This window comes from Syngnathus scovelli, chromosome 18, assembly GCF_024217435.2.
Source record: "Syngnathus scovelli strain Florida chromosome 18, RoL_Ssco_1.2, whole genome shotgun sequence".
NCBI lineage: Eukaryota > Metazoa > Chordata > Actinopteri > Syngnathiformes > Syngnathidae > Syngnathus > Syngnathus scovelli.
The window spans coordinates 11,914,467-11,928,872 of NC_090864.1; the positions used below are offsets into that span (position 1 = coordinate 11,914,467).

Here is a 14,406-nt window from a genome sequence, read left to right on the forward strand (position 1 = left end):
TTGCCCACATTTACAAATGCAATGGCCTGTTATTAGGTGTGGCCAGTTATGGTGTACCTAATGAAGTGTCCAGGAGGGACGTCACAAACAAAACAGCCAATGTGGCCCGTTTCACTTTCAGTTCAGTTTTGGCCATGATTTTTCCCTGATGAAGTGGCCTATTATCAGGTACACCTGAAAATGGCGGTGTACCTAATGGAGTGTCCATAAGTGACATCACAAAGAAACCAGCCAATCAGGAGGTGGAGGTGAGGGCGGATGTGGCACTTTACATGATTTTTCCCTAATGAAGTGGCCTGTGATTAGGTACACCTGAAAATGGCGGTGGACCTAATAAAGTGTCCGTGTGACGTCACAAAAACAAGCCAATCAGGAGGTGGTGGTGGTGAGGGCGGGTGTGGCACTTTTTACCTTCAGTTAACCTTTGAAAGTTTTATGTTTTCTTATCAGCTGTCGCGAGAGCTGTGATTGTTTTTCCAAGCACCTCAGATAATATTTGTCAAACGTCTGTCTGGCTTCCCGACCGTTACAGTTGCGGCTCAGCTGGGGGAAGCAGACGGTAGGCGTCCTGGTGGTGGGGCCGGCGTACAGGCGCAGGTCTCGAGCCGCCGCCGACGACGTCTTGGGCAGCTTGACGCACGAGAAGGGCGAGAAGACTTGCGGCTTTGCCACGGACGGCGAGGCCGGGATGGGAGGTGCGGTCGAGACGAGGAGCCAGCCAGCCGATGGAGGTAGGAGAGGGAGGGAGGGACGGACGGACGGACGGACGGCGTGGACGGGAAGCGTGTCTGCTCCAAGCCTAGAACGTGAGGAAGCTGCGGCATCTGTTTACACTTTTACACTGTAGTTGATGGTGTTATTATACCTAATGTGTTTGGGTTTCAATAAAAGGTTGAACTAGGAAAAAAAAAACAACTTGTACATTGTCGCATTCTTATGACGTAGAGCGCATGAAACTGACGCAATGACGCATTCATGGGGGGGGGGGGGACAGTGAATGACCGCTAGGTAGCAGCAAAATCTCAATCTTTTTGCGTTTATGGCAGGCCTACGGCATACTGCAATACATAGTATATATATATATATATATATATATATATATATATATATATATATATATATATATATATATATATATATATATATATATATATTATATTGTTGCATGAGTCAAAGTCTTAGGATATTGTGATTATTTTTTTCCCTCTTTGTGACTTTCTTTCATACCAAACAAAATGCCTTCTGCTATTTTCAGCAGCTCGAGTGAACTCTAACTTGTGGCGTTCCTACGAGTGTTTCAGAGGTTGTGGGTTCGATTCTGACGCAGCCTTCCTGTGTGGACTTTGCATGTTCTCCATGTGCCTGCGAGGGTTTGCTTCAGAAAATGGATGGCATTTTTATGGCTGAGCGCCATTCCCATTGGTTCAATATGGAGACTCCAATCAAGCAAGCATATTGAGTAAGCGCCATAAAAGCCATTTATGACGCTTTACGACTTGCTGGAGCGCACAGTCAAACTGAGCCTCGCCATACTGGACAAATTCATGTCGTAGACGTCAGCAGGCGTCCGTGATGTGGACATTTTGGCCATTGTTGCTGGTGGCCTTGACTTTGGCGTTCTTTACTGAGCCTTGTTTGATTTCGCACTCTACCTGCGCTAATGACTCATATATACCCGAGGATTGTGCGTGCGACTTCACGGACGACCGTGGCGACGAGCGACGCTGTAAGTCACTCGAGCGCACGCACGCACGCACGCACCCGACTGATATGTTGATATGACAATAGATGGTAACTCAACGAAATGGATGCCACGGGCCTCACTGAAATGGCAACAGCAAGGAAAGTTCTAAAAGAAATGAAAAGATCTTTTCCGTCTCACAGGTTTCAACTCTAAGAGATGTGACTTTAACGAAGGCTTCTGTGACCTGATCCAGCCCTCATCGCAAGCGCTTTCTCAATGGAAGAGAACCACGGCGGTTGCGCTCATCCAAGGCGACCACACCGGCAACCAATCAGGTTTGAGACCTTGGGTTACTCTCTGCGCTAAAGAAAGGCTCAATCAATACACTTGCATTCTTCAGCCTATTTCCTGTCCCTTGTGCCTGAAAGAGGAGACGCTAGCACCGCACAGCTAATAAGTCCTCAGTTTGGGCCTGCCGACACCTGCCAGGTAGCACCAAATCCAGGCGTCTCCTTTTCAGACCGCCCGAACCGTAACCCAAACCATTTGTGCGTGTTCGTCGCTAATGGCACGCGTTCTCATTAGATGAGCTTCTACCATTACGTCTCGGCCCAACACGGAGCGCTTCAGGTTCTGATGGAGAGCGGCCCCCAGGGTCACGGCACTGTGCTATGGAAGCGGTCCACTCCAGCCCAAGCGTGGCAGCGAGCTGTTGTCCACTTTTCCAGCAACAGCACTTTTCGGGTGTGTATGGTTTTGATATTCTTCTTCTTATTTGAATGATTTTCATGGTTCAAAATGTACTTGTTTTGCTCAGTTGATCATTTTTGTCATGAAATACAATACGACTTGATTTATACGTATTGTGGCATTTTGAATGAAAGTTTAAAAGCCCAACTTTTCAATCCAAGCTTCTTCCACTTCCTCCTCCCCCACACGCCATATACGACAGTAATAAAGATCCAAAGTCACAGATAAAGACGCCTCGCGGACTTTGTCACTGCGTGCACCCAGAGCAAACCTCAGGGGATGTCGCAAAAAAGACCTCTCAAATACAAACACATACATGTCAATTACGTGACGTCAAAAAAATCTATATTTTGTGTGTTTGTCTGTCCACCAGGTGGTAATTGGAGGGAGTCTCACAGAGGACAGTGACGCAGCAGAGGTGCTGGCCATCGATGACGTTTCCTTTAGTCCCCACTGTGAGCCAGGTACTGACATGTCTACAAACATTTCTAGAATTCACGTGGAAAAAAAAAGCGTTCAAACGTGGGTTTTTTTGTTTTGTTCCGCAAGTCTTGCTTCCGAGTGTGCCCCCACCTACCGTTGCTTGCCCGCCGTCCTGGTACGCTTGCGAGGGCGGCGGCCCGTGCATCGAGGCGGACAAAGTGTGCGACTTCACCCGGCAGTGCCCGCACGGTGACGACGAAAGCGACTGCCGTAAGCGCTTTGGTCGAAAATGGATTGATTTGAAAACAATTGCATTTCGTTTGAAATGGAGCCAAACTACTGAAAAAGAGGCGATAGTGTCCGACATCTACCTACGTCTTCCTCCAGCTTCGGAATGCGACTTTGAAGACGGCTCCTGCGGCTGGTACGAGCTCACCCTCGGTGACGGTTTTGACTGGGTCAGAGGCTCGTCCGCCGACGTCCCGCCGGAGTATTACGGTCGCCCGCCTCCTCCGGACCACTCCAGTAACAGCACGGAGGGTACGAGCAGATCCCTGAACACCAAATGCTCCATCCACCGTCTGTTGTTTTTTGCTTTTGGTCCCAAGAGCTTGAGTGTGGCAAGTCTGCAGATATGACACAATTCCTCTGCCTGCGTATCATGAAATATGATCCGTACAACCTGGAATTGAAGTAGCAGTGTCAGGTCAAGGAATAGAACACCACGGGAAGCTGAATTGTCGCTCCGTTGCAGGTCACTTTATGTTCATACTGAAGAACAGCAGCAGTCTTTACCCGAGGGCGGTTCTCAGAGGACCGTGGTTCCAGCAGTCGGCCTCCGGGTGCACCATGAGCTTCTGGTGAGGCCCACGGGTGGGTCCTCAGCGTCCTATTTAGCTCAATTGCCACACGTCATGCCCTTTTGCCAACTCGTTCTAGGCATTACAACTCGGGCATATCCGTGGGGGCCGCCGACATGTACCTCCGCATCCGAGGGGTCCAAAACAACACCATCATATGGAGGACTTTGTACGAGCAAGGCAGCCGCTGGAACCGGGTCAGCGTCCAGCTGGGTCGCATCACGCGGCCCTTCCAAATCGCCCTGGCGAAAATCAGCATGGGCGTGTTTGACGGCATCTCGGCGCTGGACGACGTGTCCTTCCACAACTGCTCCATGCCGGCCGCCGCCGTCCAGTGCCCGCCGCGCACGCATTTCCACTGCACGCGCACCAGAGCGTGCGTTGATCAGCTGTTGCGCTGCGACTTGGTGGACGACTGCGGCGATGGTTCGGATGAAGAGGGCTGCTGTGAGTGTTTTTTGCCAACCCCGTCCATTTGAGTAGGTCATGAAGGATTGCCGTTCTGCAGCCCCCGAGCTGCAGTGCAACTTTGAGGAGGGCCTGTGCAGCTGGAAACAAGAGGCAAACGGCGGCGGCGGCGACGTCTTCGACTGGACCCGCACCCGCGGCCCCACCCCGTCTTTCAACACCGGGCCCTGGAAGGACCACACGCTGGGTACCAGCTACGGCCACTACCTCTACATGGAGTCTTCCGTCCCCCAAGAGTTCAAGGACACGGCGGTGCTGCTGAGCCCGGCCTTCCAGCCCACCCACGGGCGCGGCGAGGACCCCTTCGACTCCCGCAGCCCGTGCGTGTTCCGCTTCCACTACCACATGTTTGGCTCGCACGTGTTCTGCCTCGCCATCTATCTGAGGACCGCCTCGACGGGCCGCGGCCAGTTGCTGTGGGTAGGCTACGGGGACCAGGGCAACGTTTGGCACAGGAAGACTCTTTACCTCACCAGCGCTCGACCCTTCCAGGTATGACTCGGCCTGTGACAAATTTCCCGGTCAAAGAAAAGTGCTTTTATTTCCCTGCGGTGTGGCCAGATCGTAATTGAAGGTACAGTCGGAGATGATTTCAACGGGGACATTGCCATCGATGACCTCTCCTTCCTGGGCTGCGTCCCGCACCGAGGTAGGTAGGTAGGTAGGTAGGTCGGTCCGTACGGACGGACAGACGGCCGTCAGCTCAGCTCGGCGACGGAGCGATAAAGCTGCGCCTCATTTGCCGAGGAAGGCGAGCTCCCCGAGGCCAACGCCACGATCCCCGCGGTGACCACGCCGGCCCCCTCGGTTCAGCCCCACCGTTGCCCCCAAGGGGAGTTTGCGTGCGCTTGGCTCGGCCAGTGTGTGGCCCGTGGCAAAGTGTGCGACTTCAGGCGGGACTGCTCGGACGGTTCCGATGAAAACGACTGTGGTAAAAATGATGCTCTTGGAAAAGAAATGGTTGGAAACTTGATGAATTGAGCGTCTCAACCTCTTTCTTTCTTTCTTTCTTTCTTTCTTTTTTCCCGCAGTGGCCGAGGGCTGCGATTTTGAAGGTGGCAAAAGCTGCGGTTGGGAGACGATTGCCCCGTCCCCGGTCTCCTTGCACGCATTCCGCTGGTCGCCTGACCAAGGGGAGAGCGTTCACGCCGGAGAGCAGTACCATCGTCCCGTCGCCGACCACACCCTGTGAGCAAGAGCAGACTGCGTACTAATGACGACGAAGCGGCACTTTCTCTTTGCGATTGATTGACCGCTCGGCCGACGTCCGTTCCCAGGGGCGGCCCCGAGGGTTGGTACATGTGCGCCGACAGCTCCAACGGCGGCTACGGCCAAGCCACCGACCTCCAGACGCCAGTCATCGCGTCCACCGGGCCGCATTGCAGGCTGGTCTTCTGGTACCACATGGGCGGATTCACCGTGGGCTCCCTGCAAGTGAGACGGCCGAGCGCTGCGGCGGGAATCGCTTCTTGCACCTTGTTAGCGTCGACAGCTGTACTCTTTTGCAGCTTTTGCTGAAGCGTGGTAACATCACGCATGAGGTTTGGTCTCAGAGCGGTAACCAAGGCAACAAGTGGAGACGAGGTGAAGTGTTCTTGGGGCTGTCAAATGACTTTCAGGTATGGAAATGCTTTTACTCTAACACGCCGCTATTCATGAGTGCATGCTCATTTGGAGCATCTGTACATTTCTGCCAGTAAGGACTTTCTTCTTTTATGGCAAGTCATTCAAACATTCGGGAAACTCCATTTTTTTTTTTTTTTTTTTTTAACAAAATGCAGCACCGCTCATCTGTCTTGCTACCGTTCAGGCACAGCTTACAGAGCTGAATTTTCTAAATTCTTCACCTTCATTCATTTTTGCTGCCACACACAACGATGAGCATTTTTAATTTGAGTGTGGCCAAATTGTCACATCAACCGTGTGAGGCAAAATACTTTGCAAAATACTTTGCACGAGTTTGTCTTGGAAGTCTCGCAACAACCAAAATGAGCCTAAAATGGCTGCAAAAGTTGATGAGACGCCCGTTTTTGTTTTTTGTTTTTTCTCCTGTGGACTCGGAGAGAGTCCGAGTGGCCTTTTGGAATGAGCCTCATAAATAGTGAGCGTTTTAAAATTTGAGTGCTCACCGGGTGTCATCAGTCATAGTATGAATAGAATACGTATATAACATTTTCTATCTCAAAATGTAAACTTTTGTTGCCCGTCAGGTGGTGTTCCGAGCCAAGCGCGGCATCAGCTACATGGGCGACGTGGTGATCGACGACGTGGCCTTTGTGGACTGCGCCCCTCCGCCGCCGCCCTCGGGAGCGCCCTGCGGCCCCGAGCGCTACGCCTGCGCCAACGGCCGCTGCGTCCCCCGCGACAACCTGTGCGACTTCATCGACCACTGCGGGGACGACTCGGACGAGGAACCTTACATCTGCAGTTAGTGTGCAGCTGGCCTGAAATTGTGGTGGGAACGGGTCGATTTCCACTCTCTCTCTCTCTCTCTCTCTCTCTCTCTCTCTCTCTCTCTCTCTCTCTCTCTCCCCCCGTTTGTGTTTCTCAGAAGCCTTTAACGGCCGTTGCGATTTTGAGTTCGACCTGTGCTCCTGGCGCCAGAGCTCGGACGACGATTTCGATTGGCAGATCAAAGCCGGCGGCACCCCCACCCTCGGTATGGGCCCGTCCACTGACCACACCCTGAGGGACCCCTCCGGGCACTACCTCTACTTGGAGAGCTCCTTCCCTCAGGCGGCCGGAAATAGCGCCCGCATTTCGGGGCCGTTGCTGAGCCGCAGGAGCTCCCAGTGCAAGGTCTGGCTCAAATTCTTTTCCATGTTGTAACAAGCAATCATTTGCAGAAGAAAAGTCCAAAATAGATTGAGAATTATTGCTCGTCAACAAATATACGGCATCTTTTCATTTTAGACATTAATTACGATTTTAGCAATGAGATACAGTGTTTAATAAAAATCGCAGCTGTCAGCCTGTCGGCGGGATTAATCGACCGCCCCGCTCGTCTGTCGTCTCGCGCCTTCGACCTGACAGTCGCCCCATCGATCGATCACGCTAGCGGCTAAATTAGCGGCAGGGTTGCGCCAACCTCTTGAGAGAAACCATCCATCGCAGACAAATAAAGCATTCAAATCAAACACAAAATGAGCATCATTGTGACATCCCCCCCCATCCCCCCCTTCAGATGCGCTTCTTCTTCCACATGTACGGAGACGGCATCGGGACGCTGGCCGTGTTTCGGCAGAGCCGCCGCGGGGGACTCCACCTCCTCCTCAACTTGACGGGCGACCAGGGCAACTACTGGCAGATGACGGAGGTCCCGCTGAGCCACCCCGAGGACTTCCGAGTCACGTTGGAAGGACGGGTGGGGCGGAATCCCACGGGGGACATCTGCCTGGACGACGTCACCTTTTCGTCAGGGTGCCTGCTGGCTTCCTCGGACCAAGCCGCTTCTCCTCCTCCTCCTCCTCCTCCTGAAGGTACGCCCAGCAGAGGTCATTTCCCAGCAGAGGTCACTTTCCAAAAGGGAGGCCACGTTGATTTGAGTTTGTCCTTTCCAGGCGGCTGCGCTCCGGGCTTCCTTGCGTGCGCCAACGGCCGCTGCTTCTCCTCCGAGCGGAGCTGCGACTTCCGAGACGACTGCGGCGACGGCTCGGACGAGGAGCGCTGCGGCACGTCCTGCTCCTTCGAGGACGGCCCGTGCGGCTGGAAGAACTCGCTGGCGGACAATTTCGACTGGTCGCTGGGAAGCGGCTCGGCGCAGAGCGTACGGCCGCCGTACGACCACACGCTGAACGACGAGAGCGGTGTGTTGTCGCCCGCCTCCTTGCCGTTTTGTGGAACGACGACGTGACGCCGCTGGTGAAAACGTCCTCAGGTCACTTCTTGTATCTGGAAGCCACACCGGTGGGACTGAAAGGCGACAAGGCTCACATCAGCGGTTCTCAGTGGAAGGAGTCCAGCTCCATCTGCAAGCTCTCCTTCTGGTACTACATTTCTCACAAGGCCTCGGGAACCATCCGCCTGCTGGTCAAGGTAAAGCAAAGTGCATTGCCTTCCATCCGCCCTGAGCGTCTTTTTGTTCCACTTTTTCCCCCCTCCGTGCTTTGTCTCGCGTCGTTTTGTTGCGCGCGGTTCAAATGTAGTCACACTTTCCAGGAGGAGTTCTCCTTTGTAGGCTCCTAAAATTGTGCTTTCAAAGCAAAACGAAAAAGCCATGCTCATTTTTGCGCATACATGTTGGATGTTGCCTTACCACAGAACAACAAGGTTCACATGGTTTTCATTTGATTTCTCATCCTACGATTGCACATCGAAAGGAAATATGGCGACGGTTGAGGAGCTGCCTGCGGTCGGTCGTGACAGTATTTCGGTAGTCATCTTGCGAATGTAAAGCCGCTTCCTCTCTTTTGTGGCGGGCGTACGGTATTCCGAGCGAGCGAGCGTGCGAGAGGAACGCCGTCGGCCGGCCTTTTTAATCGAAAAGTCTTGATCCAGTGCTAGAGCAAGAAATGCGACCGCTTGTCACAGAAAAGCTGATTGCTGCATTAATGCAGCTTAATTACACATCTCGCTAATCACTCCCGAGGTGACGCTGGCAAGCGGCTGGACGACGCGTGACGCGCGGCCGGCTGATGGCGGCCCGCTCCAAGTCCCGCTCCGCTCCGCTCCGGGGTCGCATCGCTGGTTCGAACGGCGCATTAGTCACCATGTGGTGCCTGGCTGCTGCCATGGGAAAAGACTTGCGGAGGAATTACATACTTGGCCTCCCTCTCTTTTAATATATTCCATGTGCGGCGTGAGAGCGGCAACGATAACTGGAGACACAGTCCGAAAAGCCACAAATGATGTTAACGAGGAGCTTCGCTTGCTGGCTAATGAGTCTTGTTGATGTGTCCCGCTAATGAGCAGACGGAGAACGCCATGTGGGAGGCGTGGAACAAAACGGGCCACCAGGGGAACGGCTGGAAGCGGGCCGAGGTGGCGCTGAGGAGGCTGAGGAACTTCCGGCTGATATTCGAGGGCGTGAGGTGGCGCGACGTCAGCGGGGGCGCCGCCTTGGACGACCTGGAGTTCAAAGACTGCGCCCCGAGTGAGTGGAATGATGAAATTGCCTTTGCAACTTGACTTTTTCTTATGTCGACTTTCTCTTATTTACGCCTGCCTTTCCCGTGCGCTACTATTTTCCTCTCTACCTCCCGCCCTCTCTCCCTCTCCTCTTTCCTCCCCCTTCCTCCCTCCCTCCCTCCCTCCCCCCCTCCTTGCTGCCTGTTCCTCCCCGTCCGTCCGTTTTAAATGAGGTGCAGCAAGCGGAAAGATGCTCGGAGCTCTCTCGACATCCTTTTGTCGGCCGCTCGCATCCTTCCGTGCGGAACGGGGCAGGCTTTGTTTCAGTAATGATGAACACGTGTGTGTGTGCGTGCGTGCGTGCGTGCGTGTGTTTTATGTCCATTGCACAAAATTCATTTGTTGAAGGATATACGGGAGCCCAAAAGCACCTTGATGTGCATTTGGCACGCGTCAGCCATGTCTTTTTGAAATAAGTTCATCCGACATTCAAGTACTCAAGAGCAAATACTTCCGAGCAGGTCTGGCTGAGCCACCGAGCTGTCCCGCCATCACCGATTTTGTGTGCGACGGCGGCCGCTGCGTGGAGTCCCGCCTTTGGTGCGACGGCAAGCCCGATTGCGGCGACCGATCGGACGAGTCGGACTGCGGTGAGCCATTCCGTTCGGCTTCCTTTTAAGCGGCGAGTCAATTGATTTGATAGTTTGACACGAACCTTTAGGCGGCGTACTCGCCGTGCCGGGAGCGTGTAATTTCGAGGCGGACGACGGCCGGTGGGAGGAGAGGTGCCAGCTGGCGCAGGACACCGACGACGACTTTGATTGGCGGATCAGTCGGGGCAGCCAACGAGCGGGAAGTGGACCCACTTCTGACCACAGTCCCGGTCGGCGAGGGGCTCTCATTGCAGCCTACAGACTGTTCCGATTCTTCTCAAGCGTAGTAAAAGCTAAAGGCTAATGGTACATGCTGCATTTGTCTCCCAAAGGTGGCGCGGGGAGCTTCCTCTACATCCACTCAGCCGCTCAGCAAAACGGCGACGTTGCCCGAGTGACCACCGTTAGCGCCTTCCCAGCCAGCGTGGGGCTGTGTCACCTGCGCTTCTGGTACTACATGCACGGCTCGGAGAGGATGGGAACGCTGAAGGTGCCGGAGCTCCGTTTTGGAAAAGAGCCGCGCGTAAGAATGAGAGACACGATTGGTTTGTAGGTTTTCACGGTGGGAGCGAGCGGCGCGCCGCTGCTGATGTGGGCCTTGGCTGGGAACCAAGCTGAGGGCTGGACGTACGCCAGCGTCATCCTGTCCAACCGGGCGCCTTTTCGAGTGAGCTTCCAGGCGGAGGCGGGCGGAGACATGTGGACTGACGTAGCCCTGGATGACATCACCTACACGGCAGAGTGCGTGACTGGAGGTGAAGGCCACGTCTTTGTTTGAGTGCCGCCGCCCATTTAGCCGTTTCATTGCCTTTCTTGTTGGAGCCGGCTAACCTGGCCTGTCATCCGCAGCTCCTGTGACTCCGCAGCCTCTCACCTGCAGCTCCGAGCACTTCCAGTGCGTCTTCTCCTTCCAGTGCATCCCCAGAAGCTGGCGCTGCGACGGCGAGTCCGACTGCTGGGACCGGTCGGACGAAGAGCGTTGCCCCACGGCCGTACCGGGCACCCTCCCCCCGCAGGGCGGCTGCCCCGCCGCTCGCTTCCGGTGCTCCGACGACGTCTGCCTCCCGGCCATATTGCGCTGCGACGGCGTGGCCGACTGCGGCCGCGGCGAGGACGAGCACGACTGTCGTAAGCGTCGCCGACGACTCGTCTTTTCGCTCGGTGCCTTCTGCAAACGCTCCCTCCCGTGTGTCCAGCTTTGCTGCAGTGCCGGCCAGGAGAACTGCTGTGCGACGCCTTGTCCTCTTGCATTCCTGTGGAGAAGCGCTGCGACCGCTTTGCAGACTGTTTGCCTTTCTTGGCAGATGAGTCCAGTTGTGACGGTAAACACCCTTGCCCCAACTTGCCACTTTGAACTTGGGTCTTAAAGTAGCTTCGATGAGACTGAATTTTATACTTTTGACATCTCTGAGTGAAGCTGTGCCAAAAGAGGGCCTCGCACGCACGCACGCACGCACGCACGCACGCACGCACGCACGCACGCACGGCACGGCACGGCACGGCACGGCACGGCACTGCTCTGTATCTCTGTGAGCTTGTTAGTGAGCATATCTCCTGCTTTCTTGTCAGAATCTGTCAGCTTTCTTCCAGAATTCCTCATTTCCTGCTCTCTACCTGCCGCCCTGACGTTTGACACGGAGGCTTAAAATTGCTTCCAACTTTCCATTAATTGCGTGTCACCCACCATGTGACCTTAAAATAACGACATTTGCACGCTTGCGATGACGGCGCCAGTGTTTCTCTTGTTGCTAAGGCCATCCATCCATCCATCCCGTATCACATATCGCATTGCGTCACATGGTCAGAGAACAAACAAATCAGGTCATTCAAAAATCTGAAACCTAACTTGTGAAAAAAGAACACATTTTATTTTCATGTCATGTTGCCCAGTCCTAACAAACACAACACTCAGACTTCAGCGCTAATGTGATGCCGTTTCCACGGCAACAAAAACTGCGTACTCGAGGCTCATTGTCATTCAGTATAGGCGGGGGGGGGGGGGGGGGGGGGGGCATCTCAGCGAGACAGGCTCGGCATATGCTAATGCCATAAACGTGAATTATTAATACTACCCGGTTGTCACTCTCATTTATTGATTGGATTTGATTTATGATGCAGATTGTCCTGCCATGTTCTGCCTGGGACGAGGTCTGTGCCACGTGGAGGAGCACGGACCTGTTTGCACGTAAGCCGCGCACACGCAACCTTATCCCGCCTGGTGAGACGTCATACATAGAAATTGCATCCGTCTCGCTCCGTGAAACATGCAGCAACCTGTAAATTACGCTGGCTTTCTTCCTCCGCCAGGGTGAGCGGTTTCTCACCTTGATGTATTTCACCGCAGGCGCGACGGAATCGTTGATGGATCGTGCTGGTCAATATTTAAACACGAAGCATCCGTCTGCTTGGCGCTTTGGGACTCTTCGCTTACAATGTGGGAAGATGGTGGCTCATTCTATGTGCTTGTCAATCTCAAATTCTGTTTTGAACTGTGATGTGTGTAGGGAAGAGAGCAGCTTTTTTACCGACCTGCACCTCTAAAAAAGTCTTCTCAAAGTTTTCGGCCACACCCCCTTCAACAACCTGACAAAGTCGCCCCCCCCCCTCCCCTTGACTGCACACAAATCAAAACCTCTTGAATACATTTCGAGCAGTCTTTTCCAAATCATTTTAGCTACGCACAGCTTTGAAAGCAGCGTGTCCAAGAAGAAAGGCCCGCCCGCGGCCATGACCGCACGCACGCACGCACGCACGCACGGCGGCCCCGTCCGGCCGTTCACACGTTAGATGATAACGACATCCCGATAGATGCGTGTTCCACATTTGAAGTGCGGAAAGCCCGCTGATACTGAACAGATGTGGATTTGGACCAACATCTTGGTTTTGCGAGGACAGGGCCAAATCGTTCGCAGCTTTGTGTCCAGCTGTGAAATTTCCACCAGTACTGGAATTGTTTTGTGTGCTACATTTTAGAATGTGGACTGTGTTAACATTCAAAAGGTTGGCTTTAGCATTTAGGCACCAGAAGCTCCTAAAGGAACATCACAGGCCCAAGACGCTAGTTAGCATGCTAGATGTTAGCATTGTAACATTTTGTCTGGGTCGTTCTTGGTTTCCCCGTCCTCCCTCAGGTGTAATCCGGGCTGGACCGGCAACCGCTGTCACGTGAGGGCCAAGCCGCCGCTCTCCACTCCGACGCCACACGGGCTCGAGGCCACGCGGCTAGGTAAGGTTTCAACATTTGCGTCGATCGGCACGGCACGGTCCAATGAGGAAATAACAAATGGCGGTTGTCAGACGCGGTATACGCCGGCATTGCCGTCGGGATGCTGCTGCTGGTGGCTGGCGTGGCCGTCTGCGTCCTGGCTCTGTGCAGTAAGCGACGGCGTGCCATGTGAGTCGTCGTCCGTAATGATGTTTGGTTTTTTTCCCCCTCCCGATAACGATGACGCCGCCTCTTCCGCAGGAAGCGCAGCCCGACGGACTACGGGATGATGGATGGCCCCGCCTTCGACTGGAAGGCAGAGGTGATGGCAATTCCTCTGGGGCATCATTAGTGTTCACGGTCGTACAAATTGACAAGAGAGCAATGCCCGGCCGGTTATTGGGGTTCCCCGCTGATGCTTACTATGGCCCATATCATTTAATTAGTGAAAGTCCTGCAAAAAAATGGGATTCCCAAATGGTGATCAAAATGAACGGCTTATCTTTCATTGGATTGAATTTCACAAATGTGATGTTACGTTTCTTCATCAAGTCTTCATTGACATTTCAATCCTTTTTCATTCATGCACGATTTCAGTTTGAGCGCCGTGCAATCAGGCGCCGCAACGACGGCGGGGGTCTCTCCATCAGCGTGTACCCTTGGAGGCGGGAGACCGAGGTGAGCCTTTTTCTTTTTTTTTTCATTTTTCCTCCTCCGTTTCTCTAATTGGCAAATATCAAATGGATGCACGAATCTCATCTTCCTCACTCGGCAGAGCTCGTCCAGGAGGGACGCCAGGCTGTCCTTTGCCAACCCGTTGTACAATCATCATCATCACGTGAACCCCGATGAATATAGGAGCTCTCGGGCGTAAGATAAAAAGAAGATGGACTCAGGGAAAGGGAACACATGCAAAGATCAGTCAAATTGTGCAGATCTTTTTTCTCCTTGGTCACGTGTTGCTAGGCAGAATTCCCAAGGCTTGACCATAAGTGCCCCCAAAGGCCTATGAAAAAAAAACTGGATGTACGTAGTATGTGCTAATCATTTTGAATGAGGCTCCGGGAATAGCAACACTTGGTAAGTAGAAAACCAGAATTTCTCAGGTAACGTTTTCCTTGTCACTTGTCGCGAGGCAGAATTTACAGAGCACATCCACCGGCCAATGAACGCATATAATAGCAATGCTGCACCATTCGTCGGACTCATCCCTTGTTTATTTAGCATTGCACATGAACTGTCAAGTTATGATAAACCTCGTGTTTAATATCCGTATCATTTGTTGTGTATTTAATT

General features: G+C 53.4%; 1 protein-coding gene across 10 annotated transcripts; it reads left to right on the plus strand.

The window, feature by feature from the left end:
* Window positions 1–261: 261 nt before the first annotated feature.
* Window positions 262–14,385, plus strand: malrd1 (MAM and LDL receptor class A domain containing 1). 10 transcript variants are annotated; one of them, XM_049749871.1, is made up of 34 exons: window positions 262–395; window positions 533–806; window positions 1,885–2,019; window positions 2,085–2,173; window positions 2,270–2,428; window positions 2,808–2,898; window positions 2,984–3,127; window positions 3,245–3,397; window positions 3,612–3,717; window positions 3,797–4,164; window positions 4,226–4,677; window positions 4,747–4,834; window positions 4,937–5,116; window positions 5,217–5,373; window positions 5,463–5,619; window positions 5,694–5,804; window positions 6,396–6,612; window positions 6,737–6,984; window positions 7,370–7,664; window positions 7,746–7,991; window positions 8,063–8,220; window positions 9,097–9,277; window positions 9,774–9,902; window positions 9,974–10,135; window positions 10,238–10,395; window positions 10,459–10,660; window positions 10,755–11,033; window positions 11,102–11,227; window positions 12,024–12,090; window positions 13,037–13,131; window positions 13,203–13,299; window positions 13,372–13,432; window positions 13,708–13,788; window positions 13,886–14,385. In XM_049749871.1, the coding sequence occupies exons 2-34, from the start codon at window positions 689–691 to the stop codon at window positions 13,982–13,984; spliced, it is 5,409 nt and encodes a 1,802-aa protein (XP_049605828.1). In that variant the 5' UTR covers window positions 262–395; window positions 533–688; the 3' UTR covers window positions 13,985–14,385. The 10 variants fall into 10 exon arrangements, with proteins under 10 accessions (XP_049605828.1, XP_049605827.1, XP_049605831.1 ...); XM_049749869.2 differs by lacking the exon at window positions 262–395 and adding an exon at window positions 1,256–1,726 and having other exon boundaries at window positions 743–806; XM_049749870.2 differs by lacking the exon at window positions 262–395 and having other exon boundaries at window positions 420–806.
* The last annotated feature ends 21 nt before the right edge of the window (window positions 14,386–14,406 follow it).